This window comes from Marmota marmota, unplaced genomic scaffold (assembly GCF_001458135.2).
Source record: "Marmota marmota marmota unplaced genomic scaffold, marMar, whole genome shotgun sequence".
NCBI classification, from domain to species: Eukaryota; Metazoa; Chordata; class Mammalia; order Rodentia; family Sciuridae; genus Marmota; species Marmota marmota.
Window position 1 is genome coordinate 39,658,196 of NW_026000229.1, and position 23,177 is coordinate 39,681,372.

General features: G+C 35.1%; 1 protein-coding gene across 1 annotated transcript in view; it reads right to left on the reverse strand.

Annotated features, from left to right (window-relative positions):
* Fam98b (family with sequence similarity 98 member B) overlaps positions 1–22,949 on the reverse strand; it is a 34,793-nt gene extending 11,844 nt beyond the window's left edge. Inside the window, exons 1-6 of the mRNA XM_048793381.1 lie at positions 22,811–22,949; positions 13,837–13,982; positions 12,210–12,344; positions 8,081–8,259; positions 5,597–5,677; positions 4,565–4,681 (exon numbers count right to left, since the gene is read on the reverse strand). Of these exons, the coding sequence (XP_048649338.1) occupies positions 4,565–4,681; positions 5,597–5,677; positions 8,081–8,259; positions 12,210–12,344; positions 13,837–13,982; positions 22,811–22,881 (729 nt within the window). The 5' untranslated portion in view covers positions 22,882–22,949. The remainder of the gene's footprint in view (positions 1–4,564; positions 4,682–5,596; positions 5,678–8,080; positions 8,260–12,209; positions 12,345–13,836; positions 13,983–22,810) is intronic.
* Between the last annotated feature and the right edge of the window lie 228 nt (positions 22,950–23,177).

The following is a 23,177-nucleotide window of genomic DNA, read 5'->3' on the forward strand; positions in this document are numbered from 1 at the left end:
TACTCCAATAACATGTACAGACACATCCAAGAGTTTATCCAGGTACACATGTAGAAAAGAATTAAACTTTAACCACCTGAGAAGCTGAGTAGGAATTATAGAAACAGCAATCTTCTACAAACATCTATATCTAATTATAGAGAATCTGATATGCCTATCCACAATCAGGTATATCACAGTGCTTGACATTTGACATACACAAGGTACTGCATTATTACTGGAAAAAAAAAATACATGGATGATAGCTTTCAGCTCTGCCTTATAGATATTCTACTACTATGCTTAAAAAAACAACAACAAAAAAAAAAACGTTATCTGAGCCAGGTGTGGTGTCGCACGCCTGTAATCCCAGCAGCTCAGGAGGCTGAGACAGAGGACCATCAGTTCAAAGCCAGCCTCAGCAATGGAGAGGCACTAAGCCAACTCATTGAGACCCTGTCTCTAAATAAATAGGGCTGGGGATGTGGCTCAGTGAGTTCAATCCCCAGTACCAAAAAAAAAAAAAAAGAAAAAGTTATCTGAAATAATATTTTGTACCAAGAACCCTGTTACAACCACTCTTCACTTTCCTTTATCTGTCTCCCAGGTGTTTGGAAATACTCTACGTAAGATATATAAGGGAAGATTTACAGATAAATAAGTGAGTCACAATGAATACACTAAATATAAAAAGAGACACATATCTTATAGCAAAGAGAATAAAAGGGATATAGAGAGTGGGAAACCAACATCACAGAAAACTACTCCAATCCCTACTTCCATGCTGCTATCCCTCCCTCCCTGACAAAAAAGTGTGTGGGGAGGTGTATAAGGAAAATGAAGTTTCCTTTCTTGTAATAAAAAAAAAAAAAAAAGGGCAGCTACAAAGACATGCTAAAGTCAAAAGTGCCACAGCACAACAGCCAGCTTCAAAGCCTGATGTTAATAATCCTTATCAATGACTATAGTTTCCAATCTGATTTTCTGTTCCTCTTTCTTATGGACAACCAAGGACCACCATCCAGCTGAAAAAAGTCACCAGTATGAGATCAAAAGAGGAAAAAAATGAAAAAAAAAAAAAATCACCCTGGAAGAAATTGAAGGCAAAATAATAATAACAAAAACTCCAAAATAAAAAAAGTTCTCACCTGCATTCAAGAAGCCAGTACATCCAAAAATAAGAAAAAAAAAAATTTTTAATAAAACCCTGAGGGGCTGGGACTGTGGCTCAGTGGTAGAGCACTCACCTAGCATATGTGAGGCACTGGATTTGAGCCTCAGCACCACATAAAGATAAATAAAGGTATTGTCCATCTACAAGTAAGCAATAAAGATATTAAAAAAAAAAAAACTCAAAGAATCAAAAAAGAATTTGTGACAATTTAAAAATGATGGTTGAAACAAAAATTCAACACTAGGTACAAAATAAAATTGAAAAGATTTCCAATAAGTAAATCAAAAAGGAAGTGAAAGAAAATGAGAGAGAAAAAAAAGCATCTTAAGCAGATCTACCAGATGTTCACTATCTGACTAACAAGAATTTCAGAGAATAAAAGGGAAGAAATTAATACAGAATATATAAAAGCTAAAAGAATCTACAGATTGAAATGCCTAGCTAGTGTTTGGTGTAATGAATAAAAAAAGATTCAAACCAACATACATTATAAAATTTCATAACTGCATGAATGAAGAGCCCAAGAGTCTGGAGAAAAATAAAAGGTTATCCAAACAACAGCAAATGACATTGGTTTTCATAACAGCAGTACCAAGTTCTTGAAAAAACTGAAATAATGCCTTCAATATTCTTAGACAAAAATTTATTTTTGAATTTTATATTCATCAAAAAAATCAAATGTGATGGCAGAACAAACATTTTCAGAATTTGGGATTCAGAAAAATCATGTCCTATACACTCTGTATTAACAAGTTGTTTGTAAATTTACTATGGCAAAATGAGGGAGTGAGGGAGTGAGGGAGGGATCAGTGAAATAGCAGGTCATGAGGTCCAGAAAACAGAGGAGCAGCCAATGATAGCCATATAAACAGATGAGTTTGCAATAAGAAGACACAAGTTTCTGGGAGACAAAAATATAACAGAAATACTAAATACTCATTAGAAGACTTAATTTTTATAAGTATTCTTACCATGAAAAAAAAAAAAAGCTACCACCATTTTGTAGAAATATAATGCATGAAAAATAAAATTCAATTAAAAAAATTAGACATCTGTATATCCTTATCCACAGAATCTGGGAATATTACCTTGTAGATGCAGATGAAATTAAGACAAGCATCTTAAGAATGAAAAATTAATCTGTATTATAATCATAAATATCCTTAAAAAGAGAGACAGAAGTGTATCAGAGACAGAAGGTGATGTGAGAACAGAAGCAAAGACAGAGAGAAAGACTAGAAGATCAGATTCTGCTACTCGCTTTGAGACAGATTAGGGTGAAAGCCACACTATGCAGGTGGCATGTAAAAGCCAGGCAATGTAAGGAAACACATTCTCCACTAAAACATCCAGGAGGTCTGCAATCCTGTAAATACCTTCATTTTAGAACTTCTGGTCTCCAGAACTGTAATAGTTTGTGTTATTTCAGCTACTAAGTTTATGACAATTTGTTATAGCAGCTGTAGAAAACTAACACTCTACATGGAGAGAGAGAGACCGCCAAGAACCAAGAGGAGAATGGAAGTACTACAACAGAGTCAGGACACATACATGTGAGACAATCATCTTGGTCATTCCAGGCCAGGTATGAGATGAAAGAAGCTACATGTATTAGTTTTGTGTTGCTAAAACAAAATACCTGAGAATGGATAAAGCATAAAGAGGGTTATTAGGTTCACAATTCTGGTGAGTAGAGAGTCCAAACAGCATTGCCCCCCACTAGCTATATCACAACATGGCAAATAAGCCAAATGGAAATAGCTGTGTGCAGAGGGACCAAGTACATGGGGTGGCCTTGCTTTACAACAACCCATTCTCACAAAAATGAATTCACTTCTGCAAGACCAAACCCACTCAAGACCAGCACTAATCCATTCAAGAGGGTGGATAATCTAATTACTTTCCACTAGGTCCCACTTCTTCTTCTTCTTCTTTTTTAAAATATTTTCTTAGTTGTCAATGGACTTTATTTAATTTATTTATATGTGGTGCTGAGAATCGAAACCAGTGCCTCACACATGATAGCCAAGTGTTCTACCACTGAGCTTCAAAACCAGCCCTACTAGGTCCCAATTCTTAAAGGTTTCATTATCTTAACACCACCACACTGGGGGTCAAGATGCCAGCACATGCCCACTTGGGGGGCAAACCATATCCAAAACAAAGCCCTACATAAGCAGCCCCAACTGATATTAACACAAAACAGAAGAACTACCCACTTAATTCAAAAAATGAAAATAATACCTGAACTTCACTTGCATCAAGTAACAGGTACCAACCAGATTTACCCTTCGACATGAAATAATTTTTTAAAACTGGGTAATTCATACGTACAAATGACTTTCAGATAGTGGACAACAAGGAGTCTAGAATGGTGATCCTTGAAAGAAGGTAAGTTCTATAATTGTCCCTTTTTACTGCCTGGAAAGTATCCAGGCTGTGATGCAAGTTAGGTTAGGGATATTTTAATCGGCTTTTTCACTGCTATGACTAAAAGATCTGACAAGAATTTTAAAGGAGGAGACTTTTATTTGGGGGCTCATAGTTTCAGAGATCTCAGTCCACAGATGGCCAATTCCATTCTTTGGGGCCCAAGGGCAGGTAGAATCTCATGATGGAAGGGTGTAGCAAAGGAAAGCAGCTCAGAACATGGCATCAGAAAGCAGAGAGAAAGAGCTCTCTTGACCAGGGGCAAAATAAATACCCCAAAGACCCACTTCCTTCAGTTATACCCTACCTGCTACAGTTAACCACCCAGTTAATCTCTGTCAGGGGACCCAGACACTGATCAGGTTAAGGTTTTCATAACTTGATCATATTAGCTCTAAACTTTATTGCATTGTCTCACACGTGAGCTTCTGGAGAACACCTAATATCTAAACCATAATAGGGAGGATCCCAAACTAAATCTGAATACAAATTAAACACCTAAAATGGGAGTGATGGGAGACGCTTTCTAAAAAGCTCTCTGAAGGGATTCATAAATGGGAATTCCCCTCTCCTGAAACCTCCTTTTCAAATAAAACACATACCCCACCTACCCAGTTTTAAGAAACTTTTAAGAACTGTTCAGGCATCAGTACGATCTGTCCCATTCCTATATTCTACTTTCTTAATAAGTTACTAATTATCTCATAGGATGCCTCCTTTGCAATGGCATATTCTGACATAAATCACACCATCTATGAATTTAAAACAAATATGAAAGCCTGTGGAAAAATTAAGTTTTTGCAAACAGGAATTTGTGCAAGACTAGGATCATTTTATATAAGAGACCAGTAGTTGACCTAGACATGTGGTTCAGATTAGTGATAAGGAACAAATGTGGTACAGTTGCATAATAGCAAACAAGATCTTGAAGAGCTGTCACAGGATACCACCTACAGGATACAAATGGGAAAACAGCCTGACCTTTGCTCTATCAGACCATCCAAAGGACTGCACTGTCACATCTAATCGTTTCATTAACATGCGGCGGCGGCATTCATATTCACAGGAAAGGGCATCATTAATTCTTTCCAGTTGTTCCTAAGGAATTTGGAACAAAATCATAAACTTCAGACTCATTCTACACAGAAACCTAAGAATTAAGTACTTCCTACTAATTCAAAGTATACTATACTTAACCATTTTCTAATTCCCTTTAGACTTTGTGGTGAATTATTTAAATAATGAACATCTGATAGAACATTTATGATATTCAGAAGATATTAAACAAGTTTATCTTCAATTAAACATATTAAGTAAAAACTCTACTTTCCATGTAGTATGGACCAATACAGAAAAAATATACCAGTAATTTCTCTTCTCATCAGCTTTAAAAATATTATCTTTTTGAAATCATAACTACACTAACAGATTGGGCAATTTCAATATTCTTGACCAGGTATGTTTTCACTTAATAATTTGACTGAAGAAATGTTTATATATATTACTCTAGAATATCAATCCATTTTGATTCTCCAAAATAACATGCATGCTATGCTTTGTAAAACCTGAATGTCCATTTACAAAATTAAGTCATTATATGGTTCATATATAATTTGCCCCCCCCCCCCAAAGTTTCCTGTGTTGGAGACTTTATCTGAAGGTTGGCAGTATTGGGAAGCAGTAAGAGAATTAAAAAATAGGGCCTGGTAGAAGATCCTTAGGTCAACTGGGGTTGCCCCTGAGAGGGACTGTGGGACCCCAGCCTCTCCGGCTTCCTGTTTGACAATGTGATATCTCCCTTCAACTACCATCCTTGCAATCATTAGGTTACAAAGCCAAGAGGCAGCCCTTGCAAGAGCCTACACCATGCTGTCTGGACATTCGGGCTCTAAGACTGAGATAGATAAAGCTCTTTTCTTTATAAAGTTATTCTGACTTGAGTATTTCAATGTAATAACAAAAAATTAACTAATACAATCATATGCACCAAACTAAAAAGAAAAGAAGATTTACCGCCTGTTCCGGACTTAAATCAATTTTTAGCAGTGGTTTTCCCACATGATTTTTCTGGACTTTAGAGAGAATATCCTTTACCTAAAAGTAAATACAAAAAATTGTGAAAATGTATATACTTAATTTAAAAACAAGCTTATTCTGGTTTGAGTGTTGTTTTGAACATTAGAGAATAAATAAAATGTTAAAGTGATATAATTAAAATACACCTTCACAAATCAGGAAAGAGTACCATTACTATCTTTTTCAAATAAGCACCAGTTATATTGATTCAAGTTACAGAAGATCTTTCCAATAAGAAGAAATAGTGTACAGAGACTAAGGTACTTATTAAAGGGTTCTACTATGAGAAATTGGGTCTTATGTGAAATAATTTTGGAGTTTCTTCTTAAGATGGCAATCTCTTACTTCCTGGTAAATTCTCAAAGAGGATACTTACACATTTAACAAGCATACTGATTTTTCTCAAATACTATGTGCACATTCTAATTGTATTTATTCTGGTTTCATTGTTCAGCAAGACAATATAAAAATGTCAATTATTGTTACCACATACACATTTTCATTACTTTTGCAAAGTCACTGATTTAAATTACTTAAAACATTTATTTTGGTAAGCAAGATATTTGGCATTTACTTTTTCTTTAGTAGTATCAGGAGCTATCCAATAATAATAATCTATCCTGAATAAAACGACCACAGAATGACAGCCTAAGTAGGCTCACCTTCCTAACTAGAGAATCTTTCACTAGCTAAAGAAAATGTTTCAAAAATAAATGAAATATTTAAAGTTTCTTAGTTATAAGGTAGTAACAGAAGATAATCAGGAGCAGTTCAGATTTTAAGGAGAATGAAGCTTATTTAATTAATGTTGGGGGCACTCCTGAAGAAAAATAATTCAAAATCACATTGGAAGATGGGGTAGTAATAGGAAATGACTGTAAATGAACATGAGGTTTCTTTTCACAGTGATGGAAGTGTTCTAAAATTAGATTTTAGAGATGGTTGTACAATCTGGTAAATATACTAAAATTCATTGATTATATATTTAAGATGAAATGAATTTCATGACATGCAAATTATATCTAGAAAGTCATATTTTAAATTAGCTTAGAAAGTACCTATGCAAATGAGACCCCAGAGTTTAAGCTTCACTAGCTTAGTAGCAATCTACCTCTATACCAATGATATTGACCTGATCTTTACATATCTTATGGAATTAATTATTTTCTTAAAATATGTCATTTCTACAAATTCCAATCATGGTAAGTAATGTCAATTTTATGTTATTTTATACATTATTTATTTATTTTTGTACTGGGGATTGAACCCAGGGGCACCTAACCACTGAGCAATATCCCCAGCCCTTTTTTATTTTGAGACAGGGTCTCACAATGTTACCTAGGACCTTGCTTGGCTAGCCTTGAACTTTTGATCCTCCTACCTTAGACTTCCAAGTCACTGGGATTAAGGCATGCACCAGGTTTTAACTCCTCACTCCAGAGGGATTCTGAATGCACACATATAGTTTCCCACATGTAGCCACCCTCAGATATTCACATTCCTTGTTATGGAGTGAGTGAAGATCATAGGCTCTGGAAAGTGCCTATATGAACATATGTTCAAACCTCAGGGTTTTACCACTACTTGGAAACTTGCTTATTTAAATTATTAAATCTTTCAATACCTCAGTTTTTTCCCATAGAGGTTATTATCTCATGTGTAATATGAGAATTAGATGAGTTATACATATAAGCATTTAGAACAATAAATGATACCTATTTGCTGTTATACCTTTGAACAGCTTTAGATTGTATTGTAAAAATTTTTCCCCCAATGATAATAAGTTGTCTTCTGGGCACACATCACAGTAGAAGAAAGAAAATAGAGAAATTTTTAGTTTTAATAGGAAGTGAGTGGTATAGAAAGCCTTTTTAGGTAAATAGGCCAGAAGACCATTAAAAGGGAAAAAGCATGAGGTATGAGATTTGTACTTGTCTTTAACTATTCTGTCAGAATACTCATTTATACATTCATTATGTAACAGTCACTTACTAAACACTTGTCAACAAAAAAACTTTTTACTCAGAGCCAAAGAAACCCCACTGTAACATCCATTGGGAAAAAAGTTTAGTTTCTCTTTTGACTTTACAGAAAAACTATCCTTCTTTCATTATACTGTATTATATCACTGATTAGTAACAGAATCTTTAAATTTGAAAAGTTATTTCTATTATGGCAAACTCTAGCCAAGCCTAACAGCACTCACATGTTAAAATCTGATTCTTAAATATTAGCCATAGGCAGATTAAGTCACATGGACATTAAGTCCAAATCCAAAATTTAGTTTATATGAAGACAAATTTGTCTTGAAATGATAATGTATATTTTACTCTTAAAGGAAAAGCTTTCATTTTAATTCAGCATTTATATGTTAGTATTTAGCTAAATTTGGAGGAAATAAAAATAAAACAAATACAATACCTTTGATTCCACTTGGTTTAGCATAAGTGGAATGTCGGAAGTGGTTGACTTGGGAACACCAAGAGAATCACATATAACTTGAACTTCCTGATAAATTTCACTGTTTTTATCTAACTGAGAATTTTTACGTTTCTTCTTCTGCAATATCTGTGAAGCTTGAAGTTCTGTACTTAAAAATACTATAACAAAAAAAGGTTAAAACAAATGTTATTATCTGCACCAAATATCTTAAATAAAATAAGTATCAACAATACCAAAACCAATATTCCCTTACAAAGAACCAAAGAGCAATACCAACATTTGCAGAACACAGTAAACTGTGTTAAGGCAGCAGAGGTAAATGGGACACAACTTACCTAAAGCTACATAAAATACTCTTTCAAATTTGTACTGTACTTTAAATGGCTAATTGTTTTTCACATTGGAGAAGCCTGAGCAGCTCCCTCTAGAGTCAAGCATACAAGGCTCCAGGTCCCTCCAAAGGAGAAGCTTCACTTTTCATCTATTTTACCTGTATAGATTTACTCTAAGACTTAGTTTGAATAAATGAATGAGTAAAAAAAGGGGGGGCGCTAAACATAAAAATGAAAATGAATTTATTTAATACCATCAAGTAAAAGAGGAATGAATGAATGACTTATTATATTCTCCTTGATTTTGCACTAGCTGGCTGCAGTTCCATTTTAATTAATACAGTAAATGATCTACAATGCTATTTCAATGTACCTACACATTTTGTTCTGAGTCAGGCACAGTGTATACAATGGAGTTGTAACATCAGAGAGACTGCCTACCCTTAAAGAGTTTAAAATCCAGTAGAAAAGACCTACCAAAAAATTAAGAATGTATGAGACTTTACTAACACATTCTCTTATGACAAAGCACTGGGCTAGGAGAGAATGTGTAGCTCTAACTCATCTATACATGGACGGAACAATGTGAGTCAGGAAAGATCACATGAAGCTGTTCACAACTCCCTCTCCTTTCACTATTCTATTCTATTCTTTCAAAAGCCATATTTAAGAAAATTATTAAAAAGTCTTTGATGGATAGTCTTATTTTAAATTAACTTTTCACTACAACAGTTATGATATTGTTTTTGTCCTTAGTTAAAATTGACAATACACAAAAACCACAATTTAATATAGCAGTTTCAAATTCAGCTGAGAACACAATATCTAGGAAATATAGATACCAAGATCCCATCCTCAGAGATTCTAAATGAACAGAGATGAAGCAGAAGTTGGACATCTGTGTAGTTTGTTTTAGAGTCAAGGTGACTCTCATGGAGAGAGAAAAAACACTAATTTTCTATGCAATCTACATATTACAGTCTAAAGAGCCAAATACCAAAAAGTTACAACCAGTATCTACCATACTTCATTGATGAGGACTACACTAAGGACCCTCTGATTTAAAAACCTCATTAAAAGAGATTACTAGTTCTTCAGAAATGTATCGTATCTTTGGAAGTCTGCATTTGTTCTGCAGAAGCATGCTCTAAGCAATAGTTCAATCAAGAGTTTAGTCTAGTACTTATAAAACTAACCTATGCAGAGTATAAACAATACAGGGAAAAGTAAGTTGTCTTCCCACCACAGTAAATTATGCATGTTCTATGTTGCTTTTTACTACTAACGTATCTCAGAGATTACTCCATAAAAGCACATTTGATCTATTTTCATTTTTCCTAACGACTAGATTGTGATATCACTGCATAAATGCACCATCCCCATTTAACTATTTGTGGACACTCAGGTTTCCAGTCTTCTTGATATCACAATGTTGTAATAAACATCCTTTTCATTTATCTTTCAATATTTAGGGCATTCGATATGTATTCAGAGACAATGAATTACCAGGTCAAAGAGAGGTGAGTTTTTAACTATGATTTTGAAAAGCTGTCCTCCTAAGAGGCTACACCAGTTATTTGACCCCCATAGCATGTCTACAGTATATAAGAATTTGTTATCCTACACACTTGTATTATTTTATTTTTATAATGCCTTGATTTTGAAAAATATTGTGCATCTTTTCACTTTATATGCAATTTTAAAATTCTTTTTCTTGCAGGGTGTGGTGGCACACGCCTGTAATCCAAAGAGGCTGAGGCAGGAGGATTGCGAGTTCAAAGCCAGCCTCAGCAACTTAGCAAGGCCCAAGCAACACAGCAAGACCCTGTCTCTAAATAAAATATCTTAAAAAGGGTTGGGGATGTGGCTCAGTGGTTGAGTACCCCTGGGTTCAATTCCCAGTACACACACAAAAAAAATTTTTTTTTCTTTAGAATACATGTTCACGTCTTATATACTTTATACATTTTTCTAGTGAAGTTCTCATGTTTTCCTCTTGATTCATTAAAGCTTTTCCCATAGGAAGGAATTTAGCCCTTTTTATTTTAAGCACACTACAAACATTCCAGGAGCAACAGCAAGATTATTATATGACTAAATATGATTCAAACAGCTAACTATAACTATACTTCAGTTAAACTAAAGATAAAGAGTAAATTTTGGTAAGACTGTGAATTGATTTCTGAAGCAAAATATGGCAATATAACTAGACAAGAGATTTTTTTAAACGTTCATAGTCTTTGTCTAAGTAAAAGTAACCAGAAACACAAATTGTTTTAAAATAGAAAAAAAAATTCAAATACCTCCAAACTTGAAATCTATTAACTAAAAATATTATGCCAATAAAAAGTAATATAGTTAATTTAAATCAATTTGATAAAAAAAAAAAAAACGCTGGGCATAGTGGAGTCCACATATGTAATCCCAGCTACCTGGGAGGCTGAGGCAGGAAGTTTGCAAGTTCAAAGCCAACATTGGTAATTTAACGAGACTCTATCTCAAAATAAAATAAAATAAAAGGAGCACTTGCCTAGCATGCACAAGGTCCTGGATTCAATCACCAGTACCATAAAATAATAACAACAGGAAGTGAGGGGGAAATGAAGAGTAGAATAATACATTAAATGAGGGGAAGAGGAAAAGGAACTGCATCTGTAACAGTTTCTCAATCGTTCCTCTGTGTGTGTGTGTGTGTGTGTGTGTGTGTGTGTGTGTATGTGTGTATACACACACACACACAAGAAAATGGGAAAGAAAATACACCAAAAAGTTGCAAGGCACAGTGACATAAGCCTGTAATCCCAGCATCTTCGGAGGTTGAGGCAGGATTGAGAGTTCAAATCCAATTTCAGCAAAAGCAAGGCATTAAGCAACTCAGTGAGACCCTGTCTCAAAAATACAAAATAGGGCTGGGGATGTGGCTCTGTGGTCGAATGACCCTGAGTTCATTCCCCAGTACCCGCCCCCCCCCAAAAGAAAATACACCAAAAGTATTCATAATTCTCTCTAGGTAGTAAAGTTATACATTATTTTCTTCTTTACAATTTTGTCTACTTTCTAAGACTTATACCATCAGCATGTAAATTTAAAACTCTACCATTTTAGCCATTTTTAGGCATACAGCTCTGTAACAATAAGCATATTTATATTATTGCATTGCCATTATCCCATCAATCTCCAGAACTTTTTCATCTTCCCCAGTGAAACTTGGTATCCGTAAACATTAACACCCCATCACATTCCTCCTGAGCATGTATTTTTATAATCAAAAAGGACTATACAAATTTTTCTTAAAAAAAAAAAACACTGACATCTTCCTGGTGCCTATAATAGTTTTTGGTACAAGAGTAGGTGATCAATAAATGTTTTTGAACAGATTATCATTCAATGCCTATCACTAAAATGAGATCTCATAATCTCCTTAGCAGTCTAGTTCCCAGAGTTTTAAATTAAATAGGACCTTGGAGATCACCAACTTTACACATCTAGTCATAAATGCTAAGAGAGGAATAAGGTGAAGGAAATAGAAAGTACAAACATAGGGCATTCTATATTAACCATAATATCCCAAGTGTTAGAGGATATACTCGTAGAATTTACTTAAATTTATTTATGCAAACATCTGAGACAGCATCATATTTTAAGTCAAATACTAAAACATTTTCAACAGATAAAATGAGTAATGTTTCATTAATGAAACTGCATAAATTTTGGCTTGAAAATAACAAAACCAGATCAAACACATGCATTTAAATGTCCAAGGAAATATAACTTACATAGAAGTTTCAAACAGTCATCCTTGTTTTTTAAACGGTCTTTAATATCTCCTGATATGAGAACAGAATATGGACATGCCATTTCTTTTAAAAAACCACTTATCTCAAGTTGGAAGCTCTCTAGGTCATCTCTCCCTTTAAAAAAGAAAAATCATAATACATTTACTAAGTATTTACCATACAAGCCAATACTATGAAATCTACCTCATTAATTTCAATTTTATATTCAATTCTAAATTTTCACTTTCACATTTAATCCTTAGATGTGTAACTACAAAGCTTAGGTTAAGGCAACTAATTTCCATACAAAGTGTGTGTGTGTGTGTGTGTGTGTGTGTGTGTGTACACGCATGCTCAAGTGTTTAGGCTTAAATTTAAGAACAAAAATATCAATTTAAGAACATCTGTAATAACAAGATTGCAAACACTTATATTTAAATCTCTGACAAGTTTTGTCCAATGAACTCTCCATAAAATCAGGTAAACTGGAAATATTTGGAATTAGCAACTGAAACACTTAAAACATTATTAGATCTACAATTATTGTAACTGGCTTCAGAGTAAATTACCCATTTCTTTTTTATTTCTAACCAGATTATTAAATGCAATCATTTAATTAAGTTTCATTATCTTTAATTCGCAATGTAATTATGTAGGAACTTGTGCCTTGTTTTGAATTCACATTATTTTACTTTGTTTCACAGGAATTCTGTTAAATTTGTTGCTTGTTTTCTTTTGTGTTTGCAGTGCTAGAGATGGAACCCGCTACGGAAGTACTCTACCACTGAGCTACATTCGCAGCCCAACTTCTGTTAAATTTGGCAAGGAAAAAAATAATTTCAAAGGACAGCTTTAGAAGGGAAGACTATTTTGTTCCCTAGCAAATGCCCAATAGTTTTTCATGTTTTATTTTCTAACACTGTCTGAAATTATACCAAAGATTAGGCGGAGAGAGGGCAGGGGCAGGTGGGTGGTGCATGACTGTAATCCCAGCAGCTCAGGAAGCTGAGGCAGGAAGATCAACAGTTCAAAGCCAATCTCAGCAAGGCAATTCAGTGAGACCATGTCTCTAAATAAAAAATACAAAAAATAGGGCTGGGGATGTGATTCAGTATCGAGTGCCCCCAAGTTCAATCCCTGGTACCAAAAAATAAAATAAAAAAAGATCCACAAGGACTCCAGTTACCAAGATGATAATAAATTGAACAAGCTTTGAGTCAGGGCATATTTTTATAAAAGTATTTCTATATAAATACATGCCCTGAGTTTCAGGCTTAGGAATAAAATTTAAATTAGTGATTACATATATATAAAATTAGTTCAAAACTGAGTCATATTAAAAAAATTTTTTAAAATAACCAAATTCAGACTTTTTTTGCTAAAGAACAATACCAGAGTCAACACGGCAGATAAACAGTATTATTCATAATTTTACATCAAATTTGAGAATCAGTTTTGTATTACCATAAAATTCAAATCAAGATTTTTAATATCCCATACTGAACTTCTCCCCATTAGCAATTTTTCTTTCTACTGTGATCCCATAATTAATAAAATTATAAATTATGAGCTAGCAGTTTATTTTATTACTAATAATAGAAAGGTAAATAAAACTAAATGACAATACCAGTTGAAGTGATACTTTCTTCCAAGTTGCACAATGATTTTATTTGAGAGCCTAACCAAATACAGAGCTCTGAAAATTCAGGTGAAGACAGTCCACCTTCTGCTGCCTTGGTAAGGGCTTGTTCTTCTAACAGTGGTCCCTTATACCTAGAAAGGAAGAAAAGGCAATTAAAAAAGAAAAGAAAAAAAATCTAATATTCTCTATCAAGGCCTATTCAGGCTTAGGAATGAAATTTAAATTAGAGATTACATGTATATAAAATTATATGCTATCTGTTTCGGTACATAAAGATATTAGAACACAGGGAATAAAAATACTAATTTACAGAATTGTCTATGGCTGCTTTCATACTACCACGGCAGATGTGAGCAGTTATAACCAGGTCATTGATCAGTAAAGCCTATAATGTTAACTATCTGGCCTTTTACAGAAATAGTTTGCCAATTCTTACTCTATACAAATAGTATTTGGCTTTTTCCCCCATATTTTAACATTTTACCATAAAACTATCTAACAACTGTCAATATTACAGGTAATACAAAGTCAGATAATAGAAATTTTTTCAGTTTTATACTAGTTCCAAAAATAAGATTTATAGTGAAAAAAAATACAGGCGCAAATTTTAAATTTCAAAAACCTAAACCTGAAAAATACCTATGAGATCAATTTAACCTAAATCATTTTTTTCACTTCACAATTTTATACTTTTAAATACTTTTGCAAATGTATTTGACAGGAACCTTAAAGTTTCAAAATACCTTACTATCTTAATTGAATTAGATATCAATTTTCTTTTATTGTTCTTTCTGCAACTTTTTAAAATGTCATAACCTCACAATTTTAATGTATTTGATATGTTTTAATCTACTGCAGTTATTGATATTTAAATTGTTCTAACTCTCATTAGTAGGAGCCCATTCATATGGCCAGTGAGTCCTATGACTTATCCTTAGTAGTCTTTAAATACTTTCCTTGCTTTCTATGACAAGATGTTCCTGCCCTAGTCCTGCTGTAGTCAGACATCTCTCCAAGAGTCCCTCGTCCTTTTTAATGGCATTTAGAGTATATTATCTGTTATTACACATTGGTCATTGTTTCCACATATTTGAGGGGAGGGGTTACTGGAGTTTGAGCCCAGGGCTTTGGGCAAGCTAAGCATGCATACTACCACTTAGCTATACCCCTAACCCCTGTATGTCTTTTTAAGAGAAATTAAATCAGGAATACATATTGCTATTTCCAATCTGAATTTGCAACTGTGAGGTTTTTACTTGTTTTATATTTATTTTCTTTTAAAATGAAAATTCTAATGACATTTGCATAATCCCATTAGATATAAAATAGATATAAATTACCTAGTTTTAGAATAGGAAATCCAGCAATATTAACAACATTACAGAAAATAGTTTAAGTTTTTGAATCAATTAATTATCCCTGTGGGTCAAATTCCTCTACTGTGATTAATCCCTGTAAATCAAATTCAACTTTTCAGTGGTTTTATTTTTGAGAAAATTTTTATTTCACTCTCCCAGTGGCATTTATTAAGATACACTGTTATTGCCACTGTTCCAGAAAGGGAAATATGGATTTCTGATATTACAGATATTAGCTATTGCTTATTTGGAAACTGTTGGTGACTGCTCTTTGGTGACTGCTCTGCCCAAACCTTGCTGTCTATTCTGCAATATGCAGCTCTGTCTGGTTCTACCATTCACTCTGATTCATAGATTACTCCGATTAGTGGGCTACATATAACATTCAGCCTCTCCTTGGATTCCAACATGCTCAGGTTACCATAATAATCCCAACTTCTGTTTCATGTCACCTATTGGTGTATACGCTCAAAACATTAAGTCCCATTGGAACAAAAAACAGAACAGAAAGTGCAAGTCCATGAGAGGAATTTGCCTTGATATGTTGTACTCATATCTGGCTGAATTTATGTAGCACAATGTGTGAATAATGCTTTCAATTCCCTTTCACTGTATATACCAGAACAATTTGCTATCAATTAACAAAATGTTTGAATTTTAATTGTAACATTTTAGAAAAATGTCTGGAGACAAACTCTTCAATTGGACAAATTCTTCAATTAAATACATCTGAGAAGTAAACTGTCCAATTAATCCAATTTTTTACATTTAGAATATATTCCATTAAGACTGTACAGAAAAACAGTTTATTTCCAGGCAATTACTCCATCTACTCAATATACCAATAGACACTTGATTCATTGTGCTTTAATTTTTAGGGATTTTTTAATATTTTAAAATTATTTTTATTTGTTCTCTTTAGTTATACATGACAGTAGAGTATAATTTGACATATGTATACAGACATGGAGTACATCTTATTTTAATTAGGCTCCCAATCTTATGATTGTAAATGATGTAGAGATTCACTGTGGTGTGTTTATTTATGTATGTAGGAAAGTTAAGTCAGACTGATTCTATTGTCTTTCCTATTTCCTGTCCCTCCAACCTTCCCTTAATTCCCCTTATCGAATTTATTGAACTTCTATTCTTTTCCACACCCTTTTGTTGTGTGTCAGCATCCACGTATCAGAAAGAACATCTGACTTTTGGTTTTTACGGATTGATTTATTTCACTTAGCTATGCTAAGTCTCCAGATCCACCCATTTCCAGCAAATGTCACAATGTCATTCTTTTTATGGCTGAGTAATATTCCATTGTGTATAAATACCACATTTTCTTTATCCATTCATCCTTTGTAGGGCACCTGGGTTGATTCCATAGCTTGGGATTTGTTTTGTTTTGATTTCATTTTTATTTAATTCTGCTTTATAATTATATAAAATATTTCTGTGGATTTAAAGTCTAATTTACAAAACAAGGTACATTCACACAAATCTAGTTCACAATCTTAATCTTATTCTATTGCCTATGCTCTGCCTCCCATCCAACATGTAACCATATTTACAAGTTTGGGGTTATACTTCTATAATAGTTTTAAAAATAATACAAGCATATATATTTTTCTCCTTTTTAAGATAATACTGTTCTATTCCTTCCTTCAAACATACATGCTCATACATATATTTGCATTTACTAGAGATGAATACTTACAGATAAATTTCAATCATTTTTACAGCTGTGTATTATCTGTCTGAATACATCATATCTTCATCAGCTTCTAATGAGGATATCCTGGTAGTTTCTACTATTTTGTTATTATAATTTGGCAAAGTTTCATCAGTGTATATTTGGGATAGATTCCTAAAGGTGGGATTTTGGGATCAAAGAGTATATAGATATATAATTTTGTTAGACATTATTAAATCTTCCTCTACAGGAGTTGTACTATCAAGGTATCTATCACTGTCTGGTAATTCACTGAAAATATCAAACTTGGAATTCTGACTATGTGGTAGGTCAATGTAGTTTTAATTTACATTTCTTTTATAAGCAAGGCTATGTGTCTCTGCATAAGTTTAAGTTATTTGCATTTGTTTTTCTCTGAATTCTCCAGTTGTATCACATGGGGAATATTTTCTAACTCCCACTTTGCAGGTAAAGAAATTAAGACTTAACAAGGTGAGGATACCTGCCTTAAGTAGCAGGCCAGGCACAATGCTAGTCATATATAATTCATTCAATCATTATAACAATGCTTTGAGGTGGTATTATCCTAATTCTATAGGACTAGAAAATAAGCAAATAAACAATGGCATTAGGATTTAAGTGAATTTAGCCCAAATACTCCGTATGAACTCAAACATCTGTCAACACCTATAAGGAAACTAAGCAACTAACCTGACCCAGATGATTCAGCAAATAAAAGGCAGAACTGGGACTGCACCCCCAGCCCAAGGCTGCTTCCTCTATGTCTCACCTCTTCCTCCATATCATACAATGATTTTCATTGAGACTTAATAGTAAATGTCTTATTTCCCCCATTTGCTTTCATTTCTGCAATAAAATAATCATAAACTCCTGAATAAATGTTAACTAATTCATATTGGTAGATGTAAGTCAATTTTCATTGAAATGCCATTTCTCAAATTCAATAAAAACTGCTCAAATCACCAAAGGAAAAAATTCATAATATTTAATGCCTTAGCTAATCAAGGTAAAAATAAAAAGAGGAAAACATAAATACATTTAACAAATCTGAATATCTAATAATAATTGTAACAGTAGCTAACACAAACTGCTTACTTAGGCTAGCCCTAAGTGTTATGCATATATTACCTCATTTAATTGCTATAATACCTATTAGAGTAGGTACTATTCTTAACCTCATTTTACAGATGAGAAAACTGAAGTACAGAGAGAGAACTTCCTTGGGACTGTCATAATCATAGCTAACTGGCTAGGAACTGAGCCATACACTCTATTGCTACAGCCCTATGTTCTTTTTTTTTTTTTTTTTTTTTTAAGAGAGAGAGAGAGAGAGAGAGAACTTTTTAATATTTATTGTTTTAGTTTTCGGCGGACAAACATCTTTGTTTGTATGTGGTGCTGAGGATGGAACCCGGGCCACAGGCATGCCAGGCGAGCGCGCTACCGCTTGAGCCACATCCCTACTTCCCCTACTGAACTGTCGCCATTCAGAAACATATCTAATTGTTTTACATAATAGAAGTATCTGAAAATATTCTGCTAGATAATTGAATAAGAGTAGAAAATAGTATATCAGACTAGAGCAATGCTTCTTAAACTTTCATATGCATATTGATCTCCTGAGGGTCTTGTTAAAATAGACTAATTCAGCAGAGCAATAGTGAGATCTAAGATTCTGTATTCCTAATTCCCAGGTGATATCAATGCTGCTGGTCCACAGACCTCTCATTAAACAGCACAGTACTAAGAAACTTTTTTTTTTCACTTAAATATCTCTCAATGTTTGTCATCACTGCTCATTGTTTTTACCCTTGTAGATTAGGAGAAATTACAGCAGGAATTCAAGTCTATTTATGCCATATTTAGCAACTGTTTAGTGCTTATCACTACTACTACTGCATGCTTGCTTTGATTTCCCAATGCAATTCTGCTATTTACTGAGAATAGCCATGCTCTTAGTTTGTTCTATACATTCCTATTAGGAAAGTGATATTGTTATTCCAAACACTGGTGACACCCCTCCTAAGCCTAGATTATCTCCCCACCAGGGCCTCTTACTGGAACCATTGGTAGTAGTCTGGCACCACTTCAAGCTAGGTGATCCACATCTTTCCATTAAGGATACTGGCACCTTTCCTCAGAGAGAAAGACATCCAGGGCCTTACTTACTTTCTGTTTATTTTCACCAGCTAACATAACATGAGATTGCGTATTTTCCCCTGTCATTTGCCAACCTGACTAGTCGAGCCTCTGATTCAGCTCTCCACCCCTACCTGCTTCCCATCTCTTCCACTGTGTTCCACCCATAAACAACTCATATTTTGTCAATATCACTCAAAAAGTTTATCCCTACCACTTCTAGCTTTCCTTATTTTTATTCTCAAATTGCACAAGATAGGTTGATAGGTTTTTGTCCTCCTTGCTTTCCAAGACAGTATCCAAATCACTGCTCCTGCTCTCTCAAAAGGTCTAGCCAGTCAGATCTACGACCCTCTTCCACTTGTATTTTTCATCTATCAATCTCCTGGACACTCAACATTCCCTTTTATCACCTTTCCTCTCCACCTATATTCTTGCCATTATAATGAGTTTATTCAAAGTCCATATGTATATCCTATCTGGTACTCTGAACTCGCAATTTCCTAATTTCCTTTTTACCAACCTTCTTTACCTTATATCAATCAGCTATCTCCTGGACCTTGCCTTCGCTACACCTACTCCACCTCCCAAATCACAAATTCAAACACATCACTCCCTCACCACAACCTACTACATCTATCCTTCCAGCTTGCCTTTTTGACTACTCACCTACAACTACTCTTTGATCTCACTACTTCCATTCCATTGGTCCTTCTACATTCTATTTACTAGCTCCCTCCTTTCTTCACTTAATTTCCTATTCAATTTAGATTCTACAGTGTCATTTCACTTTGGTGCTTAATATTAACTAAAGAAATGAATCCCTGAAATCTAATATCCAATTACTCACTAAGTCTTATAATGTACTTCTTTTCATATTCACTGCCACTAAACAATGTCTCAGGCCACTAAATTCTCCAATTCATTTGCTGAGAGACGTACCTTTCCAAATAGATATATAATCACTCCCTTTTTTATTTAAAACCCTTCTGTCATATTCCATTGCTGTTAAAGAATAAAATCTACAACAAAGCCTAAAAAGTTGCTGCATGTGCTAGTCCTCACCTGACTCTTGCTTCCAATCTCCCACCACTGTGTCCCTTGCACTCTGCCTTCCTACCACATGAAGTTACTTCCTTTTCTTCTAATACAACATGCTCCTTCCTACTTCAAGGTCTTCATGTTTTGTTCTCACTATAAGGACACCTTTATCCTCCTTTTCCATCACGTACTTAACTTCTATTCTCCCTTCCTATTTTGTCCCAAAAGTCAATTACTCAGGAACCTACCACTAAGCTTTCTAAAATATTACTATTCCTTTCATTTGAAGTACTCGTTACAGTTTATGATTATTTGTGTGACCCTGTCTGTTTTTGCCCTTGACTGTAAGCCCAACAGGGACAAAAACCAAGACTACTGTGTTCATCACCAATACCTCAGAACAGTGCTCAACATACAGTTGTGTTACCTTCTATAATAGTAGCTCTCAATCTAAGCTGTGAAGCTTTGTAAAAATATTCAAGTCTGTACTGCACCTCTGCAGATGATCATTCAGTCAGCTGTGGTATCTGCCAGAATGGGGAACATTTTTCACAACCTCCATACATGATTTTTTTTTTTTCCTGAGACAGGGTCTCACTAATTGCTAAAGCTGGCCTTGAATTTATGATCCTCCTACCTTAGCCTCCAGAGTCACTGAGATTACAGAAGGGTGCCACTGCTCCCAGTTCCATATATGACTCTAATGTATAACAAGACCTACTGGTTGAGATCCACTGTTCCACAAAATCATGAACTATTGTGAAATCATCTGCTCCAACACACTCATTTCAGAGATGAGGAAACTGAGTGATTCCAACCGTTTTCATTCATAATATACTATAACATTAAATTATTCTTTATCAGATTCCCTTTTAGTTCCTCCCATTAATTTCTTTATACAACAAACTAAAGCACCTTCACTGGTATCCTAAATGTCTAAAACCACAATAGAAAATACATTAGTCACTATTTACATGGACATTTGAAAACAGTATTAAATTATAACATATACTGTAAAAACTATTTTTTCACATTTCATTATCATGGAATTCGCATTTCAAACCCTTTTCCTCAGGTATTCTAGAAAAAAAAACAATTTTATAGTATGCAAACTCTTTTACTTCCCATACTGAATAATGTGAAACTAATTTTTCTTGATAAAAGTCAAGACTACAGAAAACTTCATTTTCCAAAACACTAAAATATAAACAGTAAGTTCAAGGAACGAAAGAAGGAATAAAAACACTGTTTTCCCTCTTTTCATAAATGATTTACAGGATCCCATTGTTCTTATTGGGAGTACTTTGGCAATCAAACTGGAGTCTAAACACTTTGAAGTATTTTAACTTCTTGTCTTCATTACTTCTTTAATCAAGTTAAGGAAGAATTTCCAAGGGATTGCACATAAGTAAAAACAAAAACAAATGCCTCTTAAATAATCACTAACTGTTCCTTCATTAAACAAACATTTATTCAAGAGCTACTAACATAAAGTTCTCTAATGCAGGGTCACAGCAGAGTAGGTTTTATCTGGGTGCAACTAAAGAAGCAGTTGGTAGAGGCACAAATGCAGTTTGGGGGAGAAAAATCAAGGACATAGGGTTTCAAGTTTTACACAGTACTGCGAAGGCACAGCTCACCCCATTAAGAAGTCCTTGCATGCAGCACAGCAAAAGACTATGCAGATTGCTACACGCTTTTTAGGTTTTTAATAGGAATCTTTTCGACTCTCAAATAATCTGGTCCTATGCTTACTTCTGTGCAAGTTTCCTTTGAACTTGTCTTCATTCATTTACCCATTCACTCAGTCACCATACACGTGACAGACCCCAATCTGGGATGTTGCTGGGAGCGCAGCAGTAAACAAAACCCGGAAGGTACCAGTTTTCCAGGAGCTGATTTGGGAGGAGGGAAAAAAAGCAAGAGTGAAGTTGAAGAGACTGACAAATTGGCAAACAAGATAGGAGCAAGGGCTGTGATGAAAAACGGAATGAGCGTAGGTTATGTTGTGGAGTATAAGGACCCCGACACCTGCAAGCTGTTAACAACACTGCCACCTCGACCCCTGGGAGTTCTCATAAAAGTACTCTGAATTGTGAATAGCAGCAGGCAAGAGACTCCTTGTACCTTCCACGACTAAGTGAGTTTATAATAATCCGAAAACCTTTTCTAGCACATAAATATGTATTAGCGAACGGATTCAACGGTTCAATGCATGGACCCGCACTGAACTAAACAAAATGCTTTCTCCTGTCAAAGATGCAGGAATGATTGACTCTTGAGCCCCAAGTAAGTCCCGGGTTGTACACTGTAGGAGACGAGTCCACAGCCCCAGTTCGGGTTCCAGGACCGCCCCCGGGCGCGAAAACAACGTCAACATAAACATCACCTGCCCGCACGGGCGTGCCTGCAAGACCGGAGGTAGCTCGCCGGCTCCACGCCAGCCCATCCCGCCGGGTCCGGCTGCAGAGTTTCTAAGCAAAGAGTTTGGAAAAGGGGGCCACGCGCCCCAGCTCTCCGGCCCTGCTCCACCCTCCAAACGGATTTCTCTCCCGCCTCCCGCTTAACTCCGTCGGCGCCGGAAGCAGAAAGGCTGAGGAGGCCTGCACCGGGCCGCGCAGACTCAGCGGAGATTGACGGGGAGGAGGCTGCAGCAGCCAAACGGTAGAAAAGGTTACGTTTTCGAGGGAAAAGTCCCAAGAACACTTACCCCAGAGCCTCCAGTGTGTCTAGCACGTCCCCCTCCATGGTAGCTTCGGGACCCGGCTCCGGCCCTCTCATGGTCCTTTGGCCCAAAGCTGTTCGGCTTTCTAAAGAGACCGCCGGAAACCAACGTCACAGCGCCAAGGTTCCGGTTAGGATATCGACGGTGACTACTAAGTGCACCTCTGAACGAGGCCGCCAAGGTTCCCGGCATAAGGAAGTCCACGCTTGATTGATAGTCTAAAACCGCTTTGTATAACAGTAGTAGTTTCTTAAAACAATAATAAAAAGTAAATAATTGCAATAAAAGGAATCTTTATGTTGAAATCAAACATCAAATATTAAGTTGCTTAGGACCTCGCTAAGTAGCTGAG